General features: G+C 37.6%; 4 protein-coding genes, 5 non-coding genes and 1 pseudogene across 10 annotated transcripts; 2 read left to right on the top strand and 8 right to left on the bottom strand.

Moving 5' to 3' along the window:
• Window positions 1-2,848: 2,848 nt before the first annotated feature.
• LOC104805992 (disease resistance protein RPM1-like) lies at window positions 2,849-4,519 on the bottom strand (the record flags this gene model as incomplete). Its single annotated transcript, XM_010530709.1, has 1 exon — window positions 2,849-4,519. A coding segment is annotated over one exon (1,671 nt), but the record flags the coding sequence as incomplete, so codon positions are not given.
• A 3-nt stretch (window positions 4,520-4,522) lies between these two features.
• Window positions 4,523-6,898, top strand: LOC104805991 (disease resistance protein RPM1-like; the record flags this gene model as incomplete). The annotated part of the gene is made up of 1 exon (XM_010530708.1): window positions 4,523-6,898. A coding segment is annotated over one exon (2,154 nt), but the record flags the coding sequence as incomplete, so codon positions are not given.
• Window positions 6,899-7,001: 103 nt separating this feature from the next.
• LOC104805750 (glucan endo-1,3-beta-glucosidase 8-like) lies at window positions 7,002-9,655 on the bottom strand. The gene is made up of 3 exons (XM_010530417.1): window positions 8,863-9,655; window positions 7,927-8,423; window positions 7,002-7,822 (listed from the first exon to the last, which is right to left on the bottom strand). The coding sequence occupies exons 1-3, from the start codon at window positions 9,210-9,212 to the stop codon at window positions 7,188-7,190; spliced, it is 1,482 nt and encodes a 493-aa protein (XP_010528719.1). The 5' UTR covers window positions 9,213-9,655; the 3' UTR covers window positions 7,002-7,187.
• Window positions 9,656-10,421: 766 nt separating this feature from the next.
• On the bottom strand, window positions 10,422-17,558 carry LOC104805751 (general negative regulator of transcription subunit 3-like). 2 transcript variants are annotated; one of them, XM_010530418.1, is made up of 16 exons: window positions 17,331-17,558; window positions 16,809-16,940; window positions 16,045-16,182; window positions 15,688-15,738; window positions 15,262-15,351; window positions 15,041-15,187; window positions 14,757-14,861; window positions 14,491-14,544; window positions 13,490-14,137; window positions 13,110-13,280; window positions 12,856-12,982; window positions 12,330-12,442; window positions 11,931-12,188; window positions 11,551-11,670; window positions 10,789-10,967; window positions 10,422-10,713 (listed from the first exon to the last, which is right to left on the bottom strand). In XM_010530418.1, exons 1-16 carry the CDS (start codon window positions 17,421-17,423, stop codon window positions 10,647-10,649), a joined length of 2,493 nt encoding a protein of 830 aa, XP_010528720.1. In that variant the 5' UTR covers window positions 17,424-17,558; the 3' UTR covers window positions 10,422-10,646. The 2 variants fall into 2 exon arrangements, with proteins under 2 accessions (XP_010528720.1, XP_010528722.1); XM_010530420.1 differs by having other exon boundaries at window positions 16,045-16,161.
• A 577-nt stretch (window positions 17,559-18,135) lies between these two features.
• Window positions 18,136-18,222, bottom strand: TRNAY-GUA. Its single transcript is given in 2 exon segments — window positions 18,136-18,171; window positions 18,185-18,222. It is a non-coding gene; the product is annotated as a tRNA-Tyr (tRNA).
• Window positions 18,223-18,884: 662 nt separating this feature from the next.
• On the bottom strand, window positions 18,885-18,970 carry TRNAY-GUA. Its single transcript is given in 2 exon segments — window positions 18,885-18,920; window positions 18,934-18,970. It is a non-coding gene; the product is annotated as a tRNA-Tyr (tRNA).
• Window positions 18,971-19,634: 664 nt separating this feature from the next.
• TRNAY-GUA lies at window positions 19,635-19,722 on the bottom strand. Its single transcript is given in 2 exon segments — window positions 19,635-19,670; window positions 19,686-19,722. It is a non-coding gene; the product is annotated as a tRNA-Tyr (tRNA).
• Window positions 19,723-20,122: 400 nt separating this feature from the next.
• Window positions 20,123-20,208, bottom strand: TRNAY-GUA. The gene is given in 2 exon segments: window positions 20,123-20,158; window positions 20,172-20,208. It is a non-coding gene; the product is annotated as a tRNA-Tyr (tRNA).
• A 571-nt stretch (window positions 20,209-20,779) lies between these two features.
• TRNAS-AGA lies at window positions 20,780-20,861 on the bottom strand. Its single transcript has one exon. It is a non-coding gene; the product is annotated as a tRNA-Ser (tRNA).
• Window positions 20,862-22,776: 1,915 nt separating this feature from the next.
• Window positions 22,777-24,683, top strand: part of LOC104805752 — a 2,627-nt pseudogene continuing 720 nt past the window's right edge.

The following is a 24,683-nucleotide window of genomic DNA, read 5'->3' as shown; positions in this document are numbered from 1 at the left end:
TATCTTTCCAGAAGCATACATCATTAAAAGAAAGAAATTGATCAGGTTATGGATGACACAAGGGTTCGTGCAACCAACCAGAGGAGTAAAACCAGAAGAAATGGCGGATAGCTATCTCATGGAACTTGTTTATAGAAACATGTTCCAAGTGGTGTTTAGGAACCACAACGACCGTCCAAAGGCATTCAAGATGCATGATATGGTCAGAGAGATTTCTTTGATAGTATATAGAGATGAGAAGTTTTGTGATGTATTTAATGATAAGGCGGAAGATGTCAAAGATGGAGAAACTCACCATTTATTCATTCAGAGGGAGATAAGTTCGAGTATCGCTCAACGAAATCTCCAAACCCTTTTGGTGTATTCAACTACCAAATAGAATGTTGCATTGCCCACTACATTGAAGCTTTTGAGAGTTTTAGATCTTGAAGACTCTCGCATTAGAAAACTGCTTGATTCGTTGACGATCTGTTCAACTTAAAGTACCTGAATTTGACAGGAACTCGTGTGAAAAAAATTCTAAAATCCTTCTGTAGACTTCTTAACTTGGAGACGTTGAACACTAAGTTCTCCACGATTATAGAGCTTTCTACGAGGATTTCAAAGTTAGAAAACTTGCAATATCTTGTTACTTTTAGCCATAGTAATTCTAACTGGAGCATTTTAGGTACAAAGGTCTCACCCGATATTTGTCAGGTGAAGAGATTACAGGTCATGAACTGCATCCATGTTGAAACCGAGCTCATAATAAACTTCGGTAATATGACACAACTCACAAGGATTGACCTGTTCAATGTACGATATTATTATGCAAATGTTAGATATTTTAATTATAAATCAATGAATTCGTTGTTAGATAGTTATACATATTTTTTAATCAGATTAACATAATTTATAGATTTTTTATACTCTTTTTTGTTTCATGAAGGAACTGTATGGAAATTTTAAAAAGAAAATCATCTTTTGTAAAGAAAATAGAATGGTAGTCTTACATAATAAAAAGAATTATAACCTATCATGCATATTTGTTGATCAATAATATTACTTTTGGACTTTGTTTACATAATTCTGAATTATACTCTGATTAAAAAATACCTTCGTGTTTATGTTTGAAATGGTACATTTTTGGGGGAATAATGGTATAAAGTAATTGATGAAAAAAAATTTTGGAAGATAATGAAGAAATGTTTAATGCATTCTAGATTTGCCTAAAACCGTAATGCAAAAGATTTCCGATGATTTTTATTAGTGTTTATAAACCATTGATATATATGGACATAAATGTGCAGCCTAATCAAAATGTTTAAGACTATTTAGGTATATACGAATAAGTTTGTGTTTTATGTATTTTTTTCTATCTATCTATAATTCCAATATCAATTTCCATATGATAGATTTGTCTTCCGTCTCATTAGAAAACGAGAATGAAATTGTTATAAGAAGATTATTTCTGAATGATTTTAGAAAAATTTGTAAATAAATGAAGTATCGATGGACTTTCTATAAATGAACTAAAATTATTGACTTATTCAATAAATTATTGACTTATTCAATAATAAAATACAAAATTATTGACTTATTCAATAAGGATATTGAAAATTATTGACTTATTCAAAATTATTGACTTATTCAAAATTATTGACCTACAAAAAAAATCAAAATTATTGACTTATTCAATAATAAAATAAAATACAACCAACTAAGGATATTGAAGACGAGTTAGGTCATCGATGCATCAAGTTGGTTCCACTAATAATGAAATAAAGGCTTAGTATAAATAATAAAGCCAATAATACAATTCCATTGTATTTTAGGCTATATCCAATCTTGTATAATACGCGTGGCTTTCTGCAAAATATAATAAAAAGGAGGTGTAATTTGTGCGCTTGTCCGAAATCTATAAAATATTGGTGATTTTTAGTTGTTACACAGAATATATATAAAGAAAAAGGAGAAAGATTTAAAAAAAAGGGGAAAAAGAATAGGTTTAAATTAATTGGTAGCTACAAAAGAAACGAAAAAACAATAAAGAAGAAAAATAAATTAAATGAATATTATAGTTATTTTGGATAATATATATGTAAAAATATAGTATATATATAATTTACAAATTTTTTTAAGGAGTATATTTCATGGAGATATTTGTTTTTCGCATTCGACCAAATTTCCTTTATAACTTATCACAAAGGCGACGACCAAGAATAAATGCCTATGGTCATGTGGCCGACGAGGATTGCCAAATTTTGTCGGATTCTTAGAGATACGTCGAATATTCGTCATCGAGAAAAGTAATAAATCCATATTTCCTGCATGCTTCGTTATTTTCCATAAAGACAAACAGTTTCAGAGATTTAATACTGAGTATTTGCTTAATGGATTCCCAGCGTGGATCCTAATTTTTCATCTTATTTTTTTCCAGTGAAGAATAAAAAGAATTCAACATGGGAAATATACCTTTTACTCAAAAGACCGAAAATAATGATTCAAAAACTTGGATCATTTTATTTTTTGGTATATTGTAAAATACGAGAAAGCACTAGTGTGTCTCTTTGGTTAAACAAAGCTGATACATCCTCCCACGGAGGGAAGATGGCATCAGCCGCCATAGATTTCGGGATCGGAAGGATCTTAAGCGTTCTGGAAAACGAAGTATTTTCTTTCTCTGTCGCTCGCTGTGTGTACTGTGATCGGAATCCGAAATGGGTAATTATGTGTTGTATCCATCTACCCATTGCCATTATTTCCAGGGTTCATGGATTTTGATCGATTATTTGTCATGATCGGCTTGTTTCTCGTTGCTTGTCGATTAGATTTGAGTGGAAATCATGGATGTTGTACAACAGAATCTCTAACATCTGATTGTTGTAGCAGGTGACAATGCATCAAGTTGTAGAGGCTCGTTTTCATCAATCGACCAAAGAGACACAAACCTAAGATCCTTCATCTTATTGAGGGCATTGCATAAGTCATGTCCATGATGTTTTCTCACGTTGACCAGACCGATCCTTGTGAGTTGTGTCATGTCACCGAGGTTCCTGATGAGCTCGTTTTCAGCATGGATGCAGTCCATAACCTGCAATCTCTTCAGCTGACAAATATCAGATGAAACCTTTGTGCCTGAAACGATGCTCCAGTCAGAGTTACTATGACTAAAAGTAACAAGATATCGCAAGTTTTCCAACTTTGAAATACCCGTAGGAAGCTCCTTAATCTTGGAGAATTTAGTGTTCAACGTCTCCAGGTTAAGGAGCCTACGGAAGGATTTTGGAAGTTTTCTCACACGAGTTCCTGTCAAATTCAGGTACTTTAAGTTGAACAGAGTCGCCAACGAATCAGGCAGTTTTCTAATGCGAGAGTCTTCAAGGTCTAAAGCTCTCAAAAGCTTCAATGCAGTAGGCAATGCAACATTCTGTTTGGTAGTTGAATACACCAAAAGGGTTTGGAGATTTCGTTGAGCGATACTTGAATTTATCTCCCTCTGAATACATAAATGGCGAGTTTCGCCATCTTGAACATCTTCCGCCTTATCATTAAACACATCGCAAAACTTCTCATCTCTAGATATCATCAAAGAAATCTCTCTGACCATATCATGCATCTTGAATGCCTTTGGGCGCCCGTTGTGGTTTCTAAACACTACTTGGAACATGTTTCTATAAACAAGTTCCATAATATAGCTATCCGCCACTTCTTCTGGTTTTACTCCTCTGGTTGGTTGCACAAACCCTTGTGCCATCCATAACCTGATCAACTTCTTCCTTTTGATGATGTAGTCTTCTGGAAAAATACAGCAATATAGGAAGCAATGCTTAAGTGGATATGGCAAATCGTTGAAACTAAGAATTAAGATCCTTTGAACATCCTTGAGGTCGGGATTATTGCTCAATTCCCAGTTCAAGCTATTGTAAACTCTCCTCCATTCTGATTCTAATCTCCTTGTCGACATCATGCTACCCAAAGCCACAAGAGCTAATGGTAGGCCTCCGCATTTCTGAACGAGATTCCTCGCTATAGGTTCTATATTTGGCGCTATGTGTTGTTCAGGACTCCCTGAAAATGCCCTCTTGCGGAATAGCTCCCAAGCCTTATCTTCCTTTAAAGGTTCGATCCGGTGGAATCGGTTCATCGTTCCGTAAGAGAAATGAGCTATTCTCTCTTCACGGGTGGTGATCATCACACGACTTCCGTGAATGCCATCTGGAATGGCTACACTAATCTCCTTCCAAAAACCAGTATTCCAGACATCATCTAGCACGATGAAATACCTCTTAGGTTGGAGATAATTCACAAGCATCTCCACCAACTCTCTGTACCTCATGGATGATAAGTCAGATGGAACTTGCAATCCTTGTTCTTTGGAGAAATCCTTGATCATTGTCCTAAAGACATCTTCGATATCATAGGATTGAGAGATTGTCACCCATGAATATGAATCAAAGTGCCTCCTTACACGTTGAGATCTGAAGATGTTACCGACAAGAGTTGTCTTTCCCGAACCACCCATACCAACAACCGGTACGACGTTGGTATGGGTGGTTCGGGAAAGACAACTCTTGTCGGTAACATCTTCAGATCTCAACGTGTAAGGAGGCACTTTGATTCATATTCATGGGTGACAATCTCTCAATCCTATGATATCGAAGATGTCTTTAGGACAATGATCAAGGATTTCTCCAAAGAACAAGGATTGCAAGTTCCATCTGACTTATCATCCATGAGGTACAGAGAGTTGGTGGAGATGCTTGTGAACTATCTCCAACCTAAGAGGTATTTCATCGTGCTAGATGATGTCTGGAATACTGGTTTTTGGAAGGAGATTAGTGTAGCCATTCCAGATGGCATTCACGGAAGTCGTGTGATGATCACCACCCGTGAAGAGAGAATAGCTCATTTCTCTTACGGAACGATGAACCGATTCCACCGGATCGAACCTTTAAAGGAAGATAAGGCTTGGGAGCTATTCCGCAAGAGGGCATTTTCAGGGAGTCCTGAACAACACATAGCGCCAAATATAGAACCTATAGCGAGGAATCTCGTTCAGAAATGCGGAGGCCTACCATTAGCTCTTGTGGCTTTGGGTAGCATGATGTCGACAAGGAGATTAGAATCAGAATGGAGGAGAGTTTACAACAGCTTGAACTGGGAATTGAGCAATAATCCCGACCTCAAGGATGTTCAAAGGATCTTAATTCTTAGTTTCAACGATTTGCCATATCCACTTAAGCATTGCTTCCTATATTGCTGTATTTTTCCAGAAGACTACATCATCAAAAGGAAGAAGTTGATCAGGTTATGGATGGCACAAGGGTTTGTGCAACCAACCAGAGGAGTAAAACCAGAAGAAGTGGCGGATAGCTATATCATGGAGCTTGTTTATAGAAACATGTTCCAAGTGGTGTTTAGAAACCACAACGGGCGCCCAAAGGCATTCAAGATGCATGATATGGTCAGAGAGATTTCTTTGATGATATCTAGAGATGAGAAGTTTTGCGATGTGTTTAATGATAAGGCGGAAGATGTCCAAGATGGCGAAACTCGCCATTTATGTATTCAGAGGGAGATAAGTTCAAGTATCGCTCAACGAAATCTCCAAACCCTTTTGGTGTATTCAACTACCAAACAGAAGGTTGCATTGCCTACTGCATTGAAGCTTTTGAGAGCTTTAGACCTTGAAGACTCTCGCATTAGAAAACTGCCTGATTCGTTGGCGACTCTGTTCAACTTAAAGTACCTGAATTTGACAGGAACTCGTGTGAGAAAACTTCCAAAATCCTTCCGTAGGCTCCTTAACCTGGAGACGTTGAACACTAAATTCTCCAAGATTAAGGAGCTTCCTACGGGTATTTCAAAGTTGGAAAACTTGCGATATCTTGTTACTTTTAGTCATAGTAACTCTGACTGGAGCATCGTTTCAGGCACAAAGGTTTCATCTGATATTTGTCAGCTGAAGAGATTGCAGGTTATGGACTGCATCCATGCTGAAAACGAGCTCATCAGGAACCTCGGTGACATGACACAACTCACAAGGATCGGTCTGGTCAACGTGAGAAAACATCATGGACATGACTTATGCAATGCCCTCAATAAGATGAAGGATCTTAGGTTTGTGTCTCTTTGGTCGATTGATGAAAACGAGCCTCTACAACTTGATGCATTGTCACCTGCTACAACAATCGAGAAGCTTTTTCTATCAGGGAAACTAGAGAGGCTACCTAGCTGGTTCAATACTCTTCACAATCTTACCGAACTATGCTTGCGTTGGTCAAGACTAGCACAAGATGCGATCCCTTGTATCCAAGCGCTCCCTTATTTGGTTTGGCTTTCGTTTTTCAATGCATACGAGGGAGATAAGTTATGCTTTCCAGAAGGGTTTCAGAGTTTGAAGATTCTGTTGATAGGCGACATGCCACGTTTAAATGAGATCGTTATACAGGAAGGCGCAATGCCTAGTCTACAAAAGCTGCATATCAAAGATTGTGTAATGATAAAGAGTTTACCTAGCGGCATCGAAAATCTTACCAAACTTCAAGAACTACGTCTGAGAAATGTTTCAGATAAGCTGGTAGAAAGTATACGCGAAGAGCAAAGCAAAGACTGTTCAAAGGTTAATCACATTCCTACCATCAAACATTACTTCATAACAGAAAACGGTGTTTCGTGTGAGAATCTTTCATAACCCATCATCCAGAAGAAAAGAACGGATCTCTCCTAAGCTCGGTCATTTGGTTCCACTGAAGGCAAGAATCTCCCAGGTATCTTTACTACTTCTGAAACTGTTTCTTGTTATCTCCACTTGTTTGTTTCTTTTGCATATTGGACAGGAGGATTTATGCTCTTGTTTGTATGAGACGCTGCTTGTTATGAGATTATGATGTGTTATTTGTGTATTTTGAATGAATGATAAGCTTGCATTCGAATCATATGATTACACGTATAAGTATATCAGAGTACTAGAATATGTTTAAGCTGCGAGATGAACTTGTCTTCCAAAAGAATGAATCTTGATGCACAAAGATTTAACTGCATTGCAAATGTCTCGGACTATGAACCTCACATTGGAAACGAACGAATACAAGCATTGTGTATTGTATCCCCATCACTATATATATATGTTATCCAGTCGATTGAAAAAAGAATCAAGAATTGTTCCCCCGCCCAAAAATCTCCCTACCCTCTGACCGCTGAATCTAAGAGAAAAGAACTAGCTGTAACCAGAGAAACAAGAATCTGACAATCCAGAGAACCAGAGAAGAAGATGACAATGGTGATGACGATAATGATGATGATGATGAAGCAGCAGCGAGCTGAATGGGGAAATCGCATTGGCCCTGAGAAATGTTCTGAGTGGTAATGGTTGCCAAACCTTGGAAGAAACAAGCGTCCTCTTCCTGGTTCCTCACCTGGAAGTACATGTTAAACGCGTATGAAGCATTCCCGTGAGCGTCGAGGCTATTGCACGAGGATCCGAACCCGAGAGCCGTGCAATCGGAATGAGTACAAGCATAATCTACGTTTTCCGCAAGCTTGCTTATATCTTTGGCTTCTGGATTGAACATACACCACTTGTTCTGCAGATATTTCACGTTCTGGGCACCGATCAGAAACTTGTTCTGACCTTGACCCAATAAGTCCAGCGGGAACTTCGGTTGCCCATCGAACCTAACAATTCCCCAGTGACGTTCGAAGTTCCCGGGGGCAATACTCTTGGCATCCTCATCAAGTAATCCGAACAAGTATACCTCGATATAACCAGGTCGCAATGGAGTTCCTTTATTGGCTGCAAGTCTCGGTAAAAGTCCATTGTAATATCTAAGTGCATTGCCTGCAAATAAATACACATTGCATCAAAAGATTAAACCAGACCCGGAAAGCGAAATCAGATATTATGATTGAGGAATACCGATTCTCAAGAAATGTAACCCGTACCAGTATTTGCATTCTTGTCACCATCAGTCGGCCAACCGACTTCTCCAACAATAATAGGCATGTCTCCGTGACCAATAGCTTTCAGAGCTGAGACTAAGGTATCGAAGTTAGCATCGAAGACATTATTGTACTGAATCCCGTTGTCCACGATCTGAGTAGGACCGTCGAAGAACGCATAATCAAACGGGAAGTCGCTGCTTCCGTACAAGCTCAGAAAAGGGTATATGTTAATGGTGAAGGGAGCGTTGTTCTTGCCGAGAAAATCGACAATCTCAGTCATCTGACTGATGATATCGGGTCGGAACCTTCCTGCAGATGGCACCTGGTTATTGGCCGGTGAATCATATACGTCGGCATTCAAAGGAACCGTTGCCTTGACGTGTCCTAACCGAGCTTCGTTTAGAGCATTTTGGACATTCTGAAGCGCCGGGAAAGTGAGGTTTACGAATGATCCGTTGTACGATGTCAGAAAAGGCTCGTTCCCAACAGCTACATACCTGAGTGTAAGAATGTCCAAATCCATAAGAATTTCAGCATCTGAGTTATATTATGCATCAGACAGATTGGAGGCATTTTGATAGACATAATTTGCATCGAAACAGATAGTGTTGTATTATACAGGCAAAAACCAGTTCAAGTAGAAATTTACAGACACGAACAGATTACAAAGAGACAAAATCTTAGTCTATATTCACCAGACAAATCCAAACTCACTTTGTCCATATCTGAATACATTCAAACAGGACATCTAAAGGGGGCTTCCAGAGATTCTGTTTCAACAATCAGACAAAAACTTTCTACACCCTTTTCTGTTCTTCAGACAAAAGAAACCTTAAAAAACCAAAAATTTACTCGAACCAATTTCTACAAGCCACGAATCATCAGAAAACAAGACCAATACAAAACAGAAGAAGAAGAAGAAGAAGAAGAACTCACGTGATATTAACACCGCCATCGAAGTTATAACGAGAGACATTCCTCTGAACCCATTCCTTTGCCCGATCGTAACTTCCCATAACTCTAAGCTGATCATTTGGAATCGCGACCATCACTTCGATGCCTGAACCAGCGAGAGCTCTCATGGTGGATTCCTCGGCGTCGAACAGCTTCACTTTGTTGATGTTATTGTCTTTAAGCATCTGAACCACCGTCTTCGGCGGCAGTTTGTGGGTTGCCATAGTTCCCCAGTTGACACCAAGCCCATTGGCTGGATAAAAATGGAGACCCAGAAGAGGAATGAGTGTTAGATACGCAATCAGGGGGGAAAGTTTGCATTTTTCGGCCATGGGTTTGTTTTTTTCTTTCTTTCTCGGAAAACAGAGATTTTCCGAGAAAGTTGATGGGCAAAGAGTGGGAGGCAGCGGCTTTTGAGGGTGGGTCAGGAGAGATCAGCGAAACGGAAGCGATTCTTTTCCTGAGAACTTTCCGGAATCTGATGAAAGAGAAAATCGAAACGAAAAGGAAGAGAATGTGTGGAGACGGCTCTGTTTGTATTACTGCGGAAGTGAAGAAACAGAACGCAAAAACCTAATGGAAAATCAATAAACCTGAAATCGCCAATTTACGGAAGAACAACTTTGCAAAGAGCAAAAATAAAAACAAAACAGATATGGGAGACAGATGAATGATTCATAAAGAGAATGAACAAGAGAGAGATAACGCGTAGAATTGATGAGGAAAGAAACTTAAAAGGCAAAAGGAAACTGTTTTTTCTCCCGTGTCGATGATTTCAATAATTTCGTCTTCAAATTTCTTTCGGTACAATTTTGTGGGTTACTATTATTATTATTATTATTTATTTTTAATTTTTTTTAACAAGAGATGGGGAGTATGTCGCCAATGAGTCACTAACGGATCAGAACTTCCATAAGCTCTGTTATGTCCATCGACACGGTTTGATAACGTGTGTTGGTGCACGTGTACTTATACGATATGTATAAGTGGACACGGTTTGATAACCTGTATTGATGTACAAGTGTATGTATATGCATAATGATGCATTAAGTATTATGTCGGGATATTATTACTGTGGTCCAAGATTTCGAAGAAGAATCGTATCAACAAATATCATGCGTATTGGTGGCAAAAATCTCCCAACAAGGACAATTATTTACTTGCCATTATTGATTTGGGAGATTCACGCACAGTTATAACGGTTAACGCCTAACAGAATCTTTATAATATAAAAGGCACAATCATCAAAATTGAATACATACACACAGACCGTCATTGTTAACGGAAACCCGTGTATATATCTATATATTTTTTTATATTTTTTAATATATATATATACACATATTAAGATTTCTTAAAATTATATATTTTTCAATCATAAAATATAAAAGTAATTTTATAATCATTTTTTTAATAACGTTGTTTATTTATGAATTCTTTAATATATCGAGTTTTGTTTTCAAACATGATATATAGAAAAACGAATATTTTATCGAATTAATTTCCAAGTTATTACTTTGGCAGACAACATATACCCAACAAAACTAAAATAACACACATTTCATTGGCAGATGTTTGGTACATAGACATACATATATACATATGCACATAGACCCGACATATGTTTTCAACTTACATGAACTAGCGAAGTCAAGCCCAATTACACATCTTCCCAATAAATATACAAACTGAACTCCACATAAAGTTACAGATCATTCATCATGTCATGTATATATACATACCTAACTAGAGCATCGGTCTCAAACTTACGCACCGAGTTCGTCCTCGAGGTACTGATACTCGAAAGCAAAATCATGTTTGATCATCGAGCACCTGCGAATTAGAGATGTGTTACTATGGGAAACACATACGATGAAATTTGTATAAGAGGTTGGAAAGATCTTTAACCATCCATGTTGCCCATCTTTGTCTACGTTGTAGTCGAAGAATACGTAAGCGCCTTGCTCGTACTCATCGGTTGCGATCTTTGGTTCGTCGTGACGTTGAAACCATGTGTTGAGTTTTTTGTGGAATCTCCAAGCTTGTTTCTTCAGCTCTTTCGCCGCCAAATATTGCTGGTAGGTATTCTGCAGGAAACAACCGTAAAAAAAAAAAAATAAGACTCTCAACACAATACAAGAGGTATCTGAAATCGAACCATGATTAGAGTGAAACACTACTTACTGAATGCATGGAACAGATCAAATATCGATAATTTTGCCAAATTTGATATCCATGATCCGCTTTGCTTTACTATTTGTTCAACCTCGATATCCGGATTTCTTGGATCGGGGTTCATCCCTATGTAAGAGGTGATTTGCAACTCTTTGATAATCTAACTGATTAGTTATGTGCAGGCCGATTTATATATCTATATAGTGTGATGTTAAACTGGTTTCTTTGGATGGAGACAAGATCAAAAACACTTTAAACAGAATCTAAGATGTCTTTTAGCATATATATGTCTCTTATTTTCTTTAGAAACTTCTCAACATGTAATTGTTTATCTCAGAATAGGATTTGGACATACATCTGAATTTTGAATTTGATGGGATATCTAAAGGTTCCGAATATTTGTGACTACTGTTATAAGGTGCCCAACATCATTGTCCATTACGGTTATCTAGCACCGGCCGATGGTAGACTACCAGAAACACCCTATTCGTGTACCTGTTGATGGTAAAACGCAAAGAAGAGAGTGTCGTTGCTGAGCCTTTCCCAGAACATCGGGTTGTTAATGATCGGTGCCTGGACTTGAGGATAGCTCGGAGGGGTTGCTGCAGGTCGTCTCTGCGAGAGGGTCAACACAAAAGATTTCGTGATGACTCGGTAAATCTGAAATACTAGTCAGCTTGGTAACTAGTTTTGGAATCTATTATTATTCTAACACTTCAAAAACCTGAAGAACAAGGGGCAACATAGAGGATATGGATACAGCAGTTATGTGGCATGAAAACGTATCCTTGTTGGCTAAAAAAATTCATTGGTAAGTGCAGTCACTCACTGGTTGATATTTGTGCTCAGAGATATATTAAGAGAAATTCCGTTACCGGATTATATTGCCTGGGGCGTTCAGAATCTTTTGGAAGGGGAAGTCGCTTAAGAGCAGCCTCAAGCATCTGATATCTGAATCTTCGGTCATGAATTTCACCAGAGTTGACAGGTGATGCACTTGTGCCATCACCAATTGCACCAAGATCAGCTGCGCTTCTGCGACCAATGGCACCGAGGTTACCTGATACTTGATTCGGCTGTATGGGTTCTCCCGGAGAGAACTCAACAGCTCTAGCAGGCTCAGGGGGCGACACCTTATAAAAAAATCATATAGAATTTTCATCACCAGACCAGAAACTAAAAACAAAACACAGTAATTAGAAACCAGAAATGCCAAAAGCAAGGAAGAGGAGAAAGATAATGCGAAAGATGCTTAGGATCACGGAAGCACATACAGGAGAGATAGGTCGAGGTTTTAGATCAGCTTCAATGGTCTTAGAGGCAGGTTCTGGAATTGGATCTTGATGTAAGTTCTGCTGCATCTCCTCATGTTTCAATTGCCCTATATCTGCGTCAACCATCAGTAATATATTTCAATGTTATTCATGGGATCTGATATAGATAGTTTCGAGCATTGCAATGCTATTTAACAATCAAAAGCTGGAGTTTCGACAAGTTTATAAGCTACCTTTGGAGAGGATTTTCATATACTGTATAATATTTCTGAGCATTAAAAAATCACATGTTTTTCATGTCAACAATCATATATCACATTTGAAGAAACTATATGGAACCAGCATCACACCATTGCACCACTAGTTAGAAGTTATGGTATTGGTAAGTTGGAAAGAAAACTTTTTCAGTTTAACTAGCACGAGAAATTTCTTGTTTCACCCGACTGCACAGAAAGAACAAAACAAATCCGAAAAGTATGACAGCACATAGACTGACATTATAAAGAGAGAACATATTTGGTAGTACCTGACATCAGTTGCTGACTAAGTTGTTCTTGCATGAAACTTGACTGCTGTTGGAGACCAATATTATTAGTCAGACCAGATAACTGAACTCTGGATCCTGGACCACCCTGAGGTGTCATGGACGAACCCTGACAAAATTTAACGAAATATGAGAAAAGAAAATGAATCAGTTTGGATGAAAATTCAAAAACTAGGTCAAACGAAAAATTATATATGCTATATGATAAAAAGAAGAACCGACGGAAAAGAGAGTACTTGCTGCAAGAGCGGGTTTTGCTGTTGGGTAGACATTGGCTTACTATTTCCTCCAGTAAGATGAGACATGCCAAGGAGATTACCGTGACTTTGCTGTTGAACTTGCTGTAACCGATGCAAAAATATCTCCTTCTGATCAGGTACTATTTCAGGCCTTCCAGGGAACTGGCCCTGAGATACAGAAACATATTAACACGAGAAAACAGAACTTCTCCATGACTATTCTAGAAAAGTCGCCCCTGTCCAGCTGAAGAAAAGGTAAATATATCCAAAAAAAGCAGAACCGAAGAACACTACATGAAACATAATTATAGTTTGTTTGAAAAACAACGTTGTCAATAAGGAATGCACAAAATGAGAGTCTTACAGAAACAACATACTGTTTCGCTCTGATTTTGGAAGGGACTCCCAGGTCTCCACTGCATCCCAGATATCGTGGAAGGTGAAAAGGCTCTTCCGGCTATAACACTAGCCTCGCTCTGATTAGCATCAATCACGCTGGTTACGTCATTGCTTTTGGCGGCATGAGGCAACATCATTCTGTTACTTAGTGGTGACATTGGTGGGTGTCCTGAGGTATTATTACCAAGTCTGCTGTCAATTTCTAAAGTATTTCTTTTAGCGGTTTCAGAGGCCAATGGAACTCCACTATGAGCTCCACCACTAGGACCTCCACCTGGAGATAGAGGGATTGGTGAAGGCGATTGGATGGAGATACTGTTTCTCACAAGGGATGGGGATAATCTCCTACCAGGCAAGCTGGCCACATCTTCTCCCTTAGCTATTGATGGGCTTACAGGAGAAGGGGAATTTACAGAGTTCTCCGTAAATTTTGTTGTCACAGTCAGACTTTGAGAAGGAACATTAACAGATATAGGAGTGGCCTGAGCCTCATTAGCTTGTGAAGCTGCTGCTGTACTAATTTTGGACAGAGGAGTTTTTGGAATTGAGTCAGAATTAACAGTCGAAGCTTTATCTTCAGTCTGCTCCAGGAACGTACTCTGCAGTCGGGTAGAGGTAACAGTGCTCTGAAACAACACAACCACGTAACAATTGAGTCATCTTACTGAGCAATAACAGGAATAGAACGAGAGCACACCAACGTCACCACACTGACCATAAGCTAAAAAAAGTAACGAAGAAAAACTAAGACATCAATGGAAAATGATTTTCATATTCAGGTAAAACTATTAATGTAAGAAATCATCTATCCTGATAATATTTTTCCCAGCAAAGCAAGAGCCTGAGGAAGATTCTTTTTTCTCTCTGTGCAAGAAAGAGGGCAAGGTTAAGCTAGTCATTGACATTCACACTACCCTAGCTTTCTATTCTCATTTGAATTCCAATTGCCAATAGCAGAGTAGCGAAAAGGCACACATACAGGTGTAATAGAAGCTGATGCTGCCAAAGAATTCTTCGAGCTAATTGGTGTACCCTGCCAAGATAAAACACGGCTTAAAAAACAAGTAAGAGAGAGAGAGAGCGAGTACGAGATTCTGAGACAAACAGGATAACTTTACAAAAAAAAAAAACTGATAAACAAGGTACTGAACTGGAAGATGGATTGTAAATCCCTTTACCAGCTGAATGCTAATGTAACAAATAGAACTTTTCAAATGGACCACTCACAGCTTTAGTATAGTTTACCTTGACAAGAGGGCCAGTGGTCACCAAATCTTCAAGAGATTCCACCTTGTCTAACGGCAATGAGCTGTATAGCTCATCAACATCGCTAAATTCATCAAAATCATCCTAGAAAAGCATTATTATGTATTAACAACCTTAAAACATGAAAATGGGAACAATTGCTCAAGTGAGATAATAAGGTATAAAAGAGCATAGAACTCCTCTTCCAGGAGATTCTCAACTTTGTGAAAGCAAATGTTTTAAACAGTCAATAACGTTGGCTCAGAAAACTGAAAAACACAAACCTGATTGCGCTCCACATAGTCGTCCAAAAAATCTTTGATATCATTAACTTGTTCGGGACTCAACTCGTCGTTATCGAGAAGCCTCAAGATCAACTCTAGCTTCATTATATGAGCCTTGTGCCTAGTTATGGATGTCTCCAAATGTGTCTGATGAAGGAAAATAAATTAATTTAAAAAAATCAAAGCCATTTTAGATATCTAAATTTTCTCCTTCATCCTACCAATCTAGGAGGTCTTGTCTTCCCTTTCTTAACAGTCAGTCCTTCAAGTTCTGCTTCAAAACTATCAATCTGTTGCTCCAACTCCCCAACCTGCAGGAATAAAGAGTGTATCAGACTACTATTGATTCCAGTATGAGACAAAACCGAAAAAGTTAATTTGGCTTCTTTAGTAAATTTTACATGCCATACGCCAGCACTAAACATCAACCATACCTAGAACAGTTAACAGACAATTTCCTTGCAATCAGCAAAGCACTCGGATAGCATATAACTCTCAAAAGGCAAAGTTCTACCAACTAAGGTCATTCAAGATGACATGGACACTACCGAGCTGACAAAACTTGAAATTAAAACAAGGTTCTCTTTGATTGCTTAAACAAGTGGTTAAGAATCCACTAACAAAAAGGAAAGAGCTTATGTTCTTACCACAGAGTTTAACCATTCTCTTGTCTCGGACTTTGCCTTCTCCTTTGGATCCTGACCAAGAAACGCTTAACAGACATATACGTAGTTCGAATGGAAGAAAATTCTTTCATCGAAAATTAAGCTCCATGCTTTAAGTATTTTCTTCAGCACGACCAATTAAAGGGTGCACACATGAAGGTACGTGATATTGAACAAAAAGACAAGGAACAACGAGAAGAAAAAGATGCATTCCCTAAGTGTTCATCACTTGTTTGAACGTCAAAGAACAGGAATAAAATAAGTAAAACAATAAAACATAATTCATGTCACATGCCTTTGAATTATATGTTGATAAGCAAAAATCCATAGATTGCTTACCGTTTTTGGTTGCTGACCCAAACCCTCTTTAGAGAATGCCTTTGTCTTAGTTTCTTTCTCGCATATTTTAAACCTTTCCATTTCGCGCTCAATAAGTTTGCGGGCATCCACCAGGGCCTGCTCATAGGAAGCACTGACCTGCAGAAAACAGGTCAAACAAAATCAATTATGCCTCCTCTGAGAAAGTCACCATGTCCCGGTAGCGTCATTCAACATCGACAGAGACGTATCAACGAGATAACTAACATAATGGCTGCATTTAACGCAGCCAATGCCTTCTACATAGTAAAACATGGAGGATGAAAATCAGGTTTGAATAAACACATACATAATGTTTGTAATAGGATAAAACACGGAATATTGAAGTGACATGAAATGCAGGACCATGTTACTACATAAACCCATTTACATTGCAGCTATTAACACATTGAACATCCTGAAAGTGAACAACCGTGCCATCAATCAGATCACTTGCAATGACCACCAGCTTTTGCAAATTCATCAGAGAGATCTGAATATTTGATAAGTGTTTTTGTAAATTTGTCTATATATAGATGACCTTATAGAATGACTTAAGATTTTTTTTTTTAGTTTTGATCAGGTTGTCTGATAACTATGCTAAAAAGTAAAAACTCATTGTTATAGCAGATAAAATAAAAATTTGTACGCAGAATCCTTTTTGCTGAGAAAACGCAAACCAAAAATGTAATATCACAAACACCATGCAAGCAGTAAAAAGAGTTACAAAACAGGATGAGTTACACCTTTTTATCCTTGATCTCGCTTGACTGAATCCATGTTTTGATCTGATCTCTATATCTCTGCAATTTCTTGATCTCCTTCTTCAAATCCGCCTCAAACTTCTCCTTTTGGTTAGCATTATCTGTGTCGTAAACCTAAACAACAAGAAAACCAAGCTCCAATCCTTTACGAAACTGTACTAGACATAAATCAGAAAATCAGCAGAGCCGGTCCAAACATCTAGCCAGTTCTGCATCATATCCTACATTTCAAACAACTTTCCCTTCATTTTCCAAGGTGAAAAACAAGAACACAGACGAGACATAGTATCAGAGCTGAACTACTTCCAGATTTGATCACATAACAAACAAATGATGACCGATTTGAAATCTTCGCATCCTACATAGCGACCCAGAGACGTAGAATTTCACAATTTCAATCCATAATCGAGTAACACAAATGGCAATTTGATTTTCCTATCTCCAATTTTCATTTTTTTCTAGGAAAAGAACAAGTAGAATAAGAAGAAGAATAAGATATCGGACCTTGTTCCAGATGCTATCGAAGACCTCGACGCCTTCCTGGACCTTCTTGAGGACGCGATCGATCTCTCCTTGAAGCTTTCTGGTAGCTCCCATGGCGGAAGAACCTTCGAGAAGCTAGTATGAGAATCACACAGGACTTCTTCGTGTTTCAAGTGTGAGAATGACGAGAGCGATGGTCTTGAATCTTGATTTGTTCATACAGACAATCGGGACTTCGATATTTTTTTTTTCTGCAACATTATAACGAAAATATACGTATGCGTTACTGTTAGCCCATATCCGGTTCGGTTTCCTTTTCGATTAGGTCGGTACGCTTCTTAACTATATTGAAATTGCGCCAGGATCCCTGAATTTGATCGATATACCCGTATATTATTATTTTTATCTAAAATTACCCTAAACTATGAATAATTACAATTCACCCCAAAAAGTTATTTTGTCCAATGATACCTACATATTTTAGTAGATCCCAAATAAAACATTGCAAGATGACAGTAAGCGAACAGAAATGAAAATGAGAATCATATATTACAAGAAATGAACAAAGTGGACAAAAGCAACATAGGATTGACTTCATCAGCCACTGCAAGATTCTCTGACTGTGAGGGCTTCCTTAGAACTGTGGCCCAATGATTGATGTGAAGTTCATTCATGAACTGAGCATCCACAGAGCTCCCATGTTGTCCTTAGCAAGGTAGGTAATTAAAAAAAAAAACAATTCTGCCTTGTTATATTGGAAGTTATTCAAAAGTACAGTAATAAAAGGAACATAGGATTGAAGACAAGTTTCACCACCGAAAAGATTTCCGACCTGCCGGATTCGAACCAGCGACCTAAGGATCTTTCTGCGTCGACTACAGTCCTCCGCTCTACCAACTGAGCTAAGTGTTGAAGACAAAGAATGCAAAAGAAGATGTCAAAAAGAAGAAACATTTGTCATGCAAATCCATGCACACATTCAACGTAAAAGATGAATACTTTCCTTATGATGTGGCTTCTCAATCTTGGCACATTATCAACTAAACAAATAAGGAAAGGTTGAGTAAATCATCAATCAATCTCGGTCAGCATTCACTCATCAATCATGTGACCGTTTAGAAGATACTCCTAAATGATTTCTTCCTTATCCCACTTTGTAAATATTTTATTTTTATATTCTTCCCTTTTTTCATTCAAGTAGACGTTGGTTCACTTAGTCTATATATTCACATGTGCCTTTGTAAATTAATGGTTATTACAACAAGGGACTTAGTTCCCCTTTTATTTTATACTCTCATCCTTATAATTTTCCACATCATTTCAAACACAATTTCTATAGAATTCTTCACTAAGGTCGGTATTGTTTTAATTTCTACTTGTCGCTTAATATCTGTCTTATTGCTGACTTAATGTCTTTATTATAGTTTAAGTAACTCTCATTTCCTCCTTGAGCAGCCATATATAGATCGAGCAAGATATGTAAATTTTGAGGGGAAAAAAAACATCTTGGCATATGGTTCCTATATATAGAACCTATCACTAAAATACTCTTATAGAGAGAGTGCCGAAAAGATATCCGACCTGCCGGATTTGAACCAGCGACCTAAGGATTGTTCTGCATCTACTACAGTCCTCCGCTCTGCCAACTGAGCTAAGGTCGGTATTGTTTTCTTCTTGTTTTCTGAACATGTTTTCTACTTAATCACAGAGTAAGAACGTGCATATGTAGGAGAATTGCCCTTAACAAACAAACAAAAAAAAGAACGTGGAGAGGAGTTGGAGAACATAATATATTAGGGTTTATCTGCTTCAACTACATTTTTTAGGTCTAAGCTCTAAACAACTAAGCAGAGGTTTAATAAAAAACTAAGCAGAGGTTGGGTTTGCAACATATTTTTTCCAAATATATATATATATATATATTTGTGGATCTGTGGAAAGGCGAGAACGTGAAGACAGGACGAGATCCTATTTCAATGACAGATCTCATGCGCACATGGGGCTAGTGGCTAAAATAAGTTATTCTCTCATTTTTTTTTGAACTCAAGGTGAATCAATGCCATTATATATAACGACATCTCCACACACACATGAAAAAAAAAAAAACCGGTGACAGACGTTAACGGCAGAATTCGAACATTGCATTGGGAAACAAGAACAAAGAACCCTCCCCGATAATAAAATCCTATAAAGGTCGAGAGGACAGTGAGATCATCATGTTAACTAACCGTTACCACTCGGTAATTAAGGGGCTTTGTATAACGAAAGACAATGGTGTTATCTAAGACTATAAATAAAAACATTTCACCGCCGAAAAGATATATATCCGACCTGCCGGATTCGAACCAGCGACCTAAGGATTTTTCCTGCTCACAACTACAGTCCTCCGCTCTACCAACTGAGCTAAGGTCGGTATTGTTTTGTACTTGTTGCTGAATATCGTTGGAGAACTTTTTTTTTTTTATAAGAAGCAGTGTTTGGTCATCATGCCCTCATGCTGTCTTGGGGTATGGTTGATCAAAATGCTACGAGATTGAGGATCTCTGAGGCTTCGATTATGGTATCGATCGAACGACTCTTAGAATTGTGCCCCGATGATTAGTGTGAAGTTCATGCATGAACTAAACATCCATACATGGAGCTCTCAAGTCGGCCTTGACCAGCTATATATAGATCTAAAGTTAGTTAGCAAGGTAGGCAAATATATAAAAAAGAAAATGAACATTCTGCCTTGTTGCCTTGGACCATATTCAGAAAATACAGTAATAGGAAGGAACGTAGGATTGAAAACAAAATTGACCAACGAAAACATATCCGACCTGCCGGATTCGAACCAGCGACCTAAGGATCTTGCTGCATCTACTACAGTCCTCCGCTCTACCAACTGAGCTAAGGTCGGTATTGTTTTCTATTTGTTGGGTATCTCTCTTAGTTAAATGCGAGTAAGAACGTGCAGGGCAGTTGGAGAACAGGATTTCTATAAGGAGAAGTATTTGATCTTTCATGCCCTCGTGTTGTCTTGGAGTATGGTTGTCTATCATGAATGTGAATATCACATCCATAATCAACCACCAGTACAATGTTTAAAACTATAACCCAAAAAAAATGTGAATATCAGATCTCAAGAACTATATATATATATACATATATATATATGTGTGTCTGAACTGGATAATAAGAACAGGCATATCCAAGGGCTTGTCTGCTTCAACTACTGTCTTAGTCTCAACTCTACCAAATGAACAAAGGTTGGGTTTGTAACATATTTGACCAAAATACATGTTCCTCGATCTGTGGAAAGGCAAGAACGTGAAGGCAAGCAGGGATTCTATTACAGTGACGATATCTCATTCGCACATGGGCTACTGGCTAAAACAAGTTGTTTTCACGTTTTTTTATACTCGAGATGAATCGATGCCATTCATTTAACTAACATCTCCACACGCACATGCAAAAAAAAAAGCGGACGACGTGAACGGCAGGATTCGAACCTGCGCGGGCAGAGCCCACATGATTTCTAGTCATGCCCGATAACCACTCCGGCACGTCCACTTCATGTGAAAGGGAGAGAGAGAAATAAATATATTACTCTAGGTAAAGACAACAGAAATCAGCACGAACACCTGAAACCCATTCCAACATTCATCTGCCATTTGTAAAAAAAAAAAAATGTTGTCTACATTTGTGTTGAGAGTAGAGAGGCGAAGGTCAATTTCAGGATCTAACTCTGCGGCTGAATCAGTAAATCTGGACAGCGTACTTTACGAAATCGAATGGTGTCAGATGAAGCAAAGGCCCATTCGATATAATTTCCTTTTATTGTTATTGTTATTCTTATTGTTTTTTTATTTTTTTTATTTTACTTTGCATCGGTTTCCCGATTGAACTGAACAAAGGATATTGAAGAGCATGAAAAGATTGGCTTGGATTTAATCTTCTTTCACCTCATTATTGGCCTCCCACATTAATTAATTTCACCTAGCCCCCATAAGTAGTTCAAGTTATTTTTTTTATTTGACTTATGTAATAAAAAGTTATTTAGACTATCATATATTCTATTTTTCTAGAGTAAAATATACCTAATATATATATATATATATATAATGATATTTATCGTAGAACAAAAGGATATATGACAATTAACTGAGATCAGTGGCGTATCTACATGTAAGTGTATGGATCACATGTCTCCATTCAATCAATTAAATTTTTTATTTTCTATACAAAATCTGTAAAATTTTGAATAAAACTATGAAATGCCCCCATATAAAATTAAGTTTGATCATAAATAAAACTAAATTGTCCCCAATTATAGAATTCTCTAGATCCACCACTGACTGAGATCATATAGAAATGTGCAAGAAAATGAATACAATGAATTATTCGTTTGTTGAAGTTTTTATGAGAGTTTGTCTATAGAAAACAAAATTTTTTTCCAACAACAAACAGCAACAATATTTGTGCTTAGAAATATTGTTTTTCTAATAGTCAGCATACTTAGACTAATATGCATGGAAAATATAATTACTTTTTAGGTACAAAAATGAGACAATGATGAATATATATATATATATATATATATATATCATAAAATGAACATATATAAGTAAGACCTAATGAAAGTATATGCCAAACAAAAATTAAAAGACATAAACGAGGTTCCTTTCCATTTTTCAAAATGGCAAATTAGCCGTAATAAAACTCACCGAATAAGACCAAACAAAATCATTATAATATGCAAATAATATAGGTACATGACATGCGCTTATTCTTGTAATAAATTGGTTGATTTCATTTTCTTCGATATTAGAATGTCCGGAGATTCCCAAACTCAATAGATCTTTATCAAATACATTGGCCCCCAAATGACAAAGAGGAAAAAAACATCATGTTTTAGGATGATAACTCGATTGATTTGGACATCATTTTGTCTCCTTTTTTCAATTAAATTTGTCCAATAAAATGATTTATTATTATCTTTCAAGAAAAAATATGTTTTTTTTGGAAAATATGCGCAACACTTTTAGCATGTAATTAATGTGAGACAAATCTGAGTCTACATCAAGATGGATTTTGGGAAAATAACTTGGAATTCAGGAGAAAAAAACAATCGTTTGTTCTTATAAAATTTCATGAAATTCCGTGTCATTTTCATTTTATTTAATTAATGGTATATCAGTTAATCACACTCCGTATATCAGTTTACATATTAGGAATCCATTCAGCATATATATGTGTATATAGTAAATGTAAATCTAAAGTTTTACCATAATCCACAATATATTCCCCACCAAAACATTAAGGAACACGAGCAAACCACATTGACGAGCGCCTCTATATAATCGCATCTAACACCAAAGGTTGGTGGAAACCGCCATTAATGGCCTCTCCAAGAACCTTCATTACACGTCTATCTATATATATATATACACACATACAACACAGTTTCTCATCCATCCACATTCTCCAAGTACACACAAAAACAAAAAACAACTTTCAAATTATTTTCAAGTTGAGGGCATTTCAAAAAAAAAAAGTTTCAAAACAAGTAGTTTAGCAGTTTAGGGAAATGATGAAGATGGCACTAGGGTTTTGCAGCCTGGTGTTGAGCTTACTTGCATCGCAAGCCGAAGCTAGGGCTTTCTTCGTGTTCGGAGATTCTCTCGTGGACAATGGCAACAACGATTTCTTGGCTACCACGGCTCGTGCCGACAATTATCCATACGGCATTGACTTCCCGACTCATAGGGCCCCCGGCCGATTCTCCAATGGCCTTAACATCGCCGATATAATCAGTAAGTCCTCTCCTCGTTTGCTTCTTCTCCAAGAAAACCCTTTCACTAAAACCTTAGTTTTGATGAATATACGTACAGGGTTACCCTTGTATTGTGCAAATAATTCGTTTGAATTTTGACAGGGGAATCATTTAAATTTAAATCATAACAAAACATATAAAGCATACGGATAATTTTTTTTTTGATGTTATATGTATACATATATATATATATATATAATATTTTTACATATGCAGGTGAGTATATAGGTCAACCGGCGCCATTGCCGTACCTAAGCCCCTTTCTCAAGAAGCATAAGCTCCTCATCGGCGCCAACTTCGCCTCCGCCGGTATCGGGATCCTCAATGACACCGGAATCCAATTCGTAAGCTTTCTGATGGTTTTCTACAATATATCTATGTATCTTTCTAGAATTTAAAACTTCAATTATCACGATTTAGAGAAAAAAACATATTTAATACAATAAAAACTTTTACAACTGAATCGAACGTCAAAAAAGTATTCACTAAATTTCATTGCCGAATACAAACAATATTTTAGGTTCAAGTATTCACTGGTTTTTCTTTCCCGGTCTTATTAAAAAAAAAAAAATCTTTCCCAGCATAATGGCATATAATATAGAGTCAAGGGTACTTTCGTCATTTATAATTGCCTCGTCCTACCTTGAAATGACAAAACCACCCTTCACTTATGCGGGGCATTTGCGTAATTATGCAGATAAACATCATTCGGATCACGAAGCAACTAGAGTACTTCGAGCAGTACCAAAGGCGAGTGAGCGCTATGATCGGAGAGGCTCAGACGCGGCAGCTCGTGAACGGAGCTCTGGTCCTAATAACACTCGGCGGCAACGACTTCGTCAATAACTACTACTTGGTCCCTTTCTCCCTCAGATCTCGCCAATTCGCTCTCCCTGACTACGTGGTTTATCTCGTCTCCGAATACCGCAAAGTTTTACGGGTAAATATGCCAAAACTATATCACGACTCTGACTCATATCCGATTCTTGACAAAAATATCCAAAAATCGGGTATCTACGGATATCTGTCATATCTGTATTGACAAAAATATCCGAATCTTGTTAATAGAGACCAAAGATCGAAAACGGATATTAAAATCGAAAAGTCAGATATACTCTTGTATGAGTTCGGTTATTCTTGAAAACACAGATTTTCCGACCATGCCAAGGATTGATTATGGAATCTGTTTTTTTTTTTTTTTTTTAAGGTTCGGTATTTTCCGTGCTCTCTTTGGTTTTCCACAAAACTTTAAAGTTTTTCAACATTTGCCCCTTAAGTTTTTCGGTTATTTTGTTTTGCCCTAATTGTACATGTTTTTGTCTGAAATCGACTAATTGGGATATGCCCATATTTCCAGCGAAATTCAAGCCACCGTTTTTGTGGTCTAATAACTGTTTTATGGTAATAGGATAATTAAAATTTTATAAATATGCAGAAACTATACGATTTGGGAGCTAGACGTGTCCTGGTGACGGGCACGGGGCCGATGGGATGCGTCCCGGCCGAGCTGGCACAGCGCAGCCGCGACGGCGAGTGTGCGGTGGAGCTGCAGCGAGCGG

Source organism: Tarenaya hassleriana, unplaced genomic scaffold (genome assembly GCF_000463585.1).
Source record: "Tarenaya hassleriana unplaced genomic scaffold, ASM46358v1 Cleome11, whole genome shotgun sequence".
Lineage (NCBI taxonomy): Eukaryota > Viridiplantae > Streptophyta > Magnoliopsida > Brassicales > Cleomaceae > Tarenaya > Tarenaya hassleriana.
The sequence above is the reverse complement of the archived record's forward strand: the minus strand, read 5'-3'. Positions and strand labels throughout refer to the sequence as shown.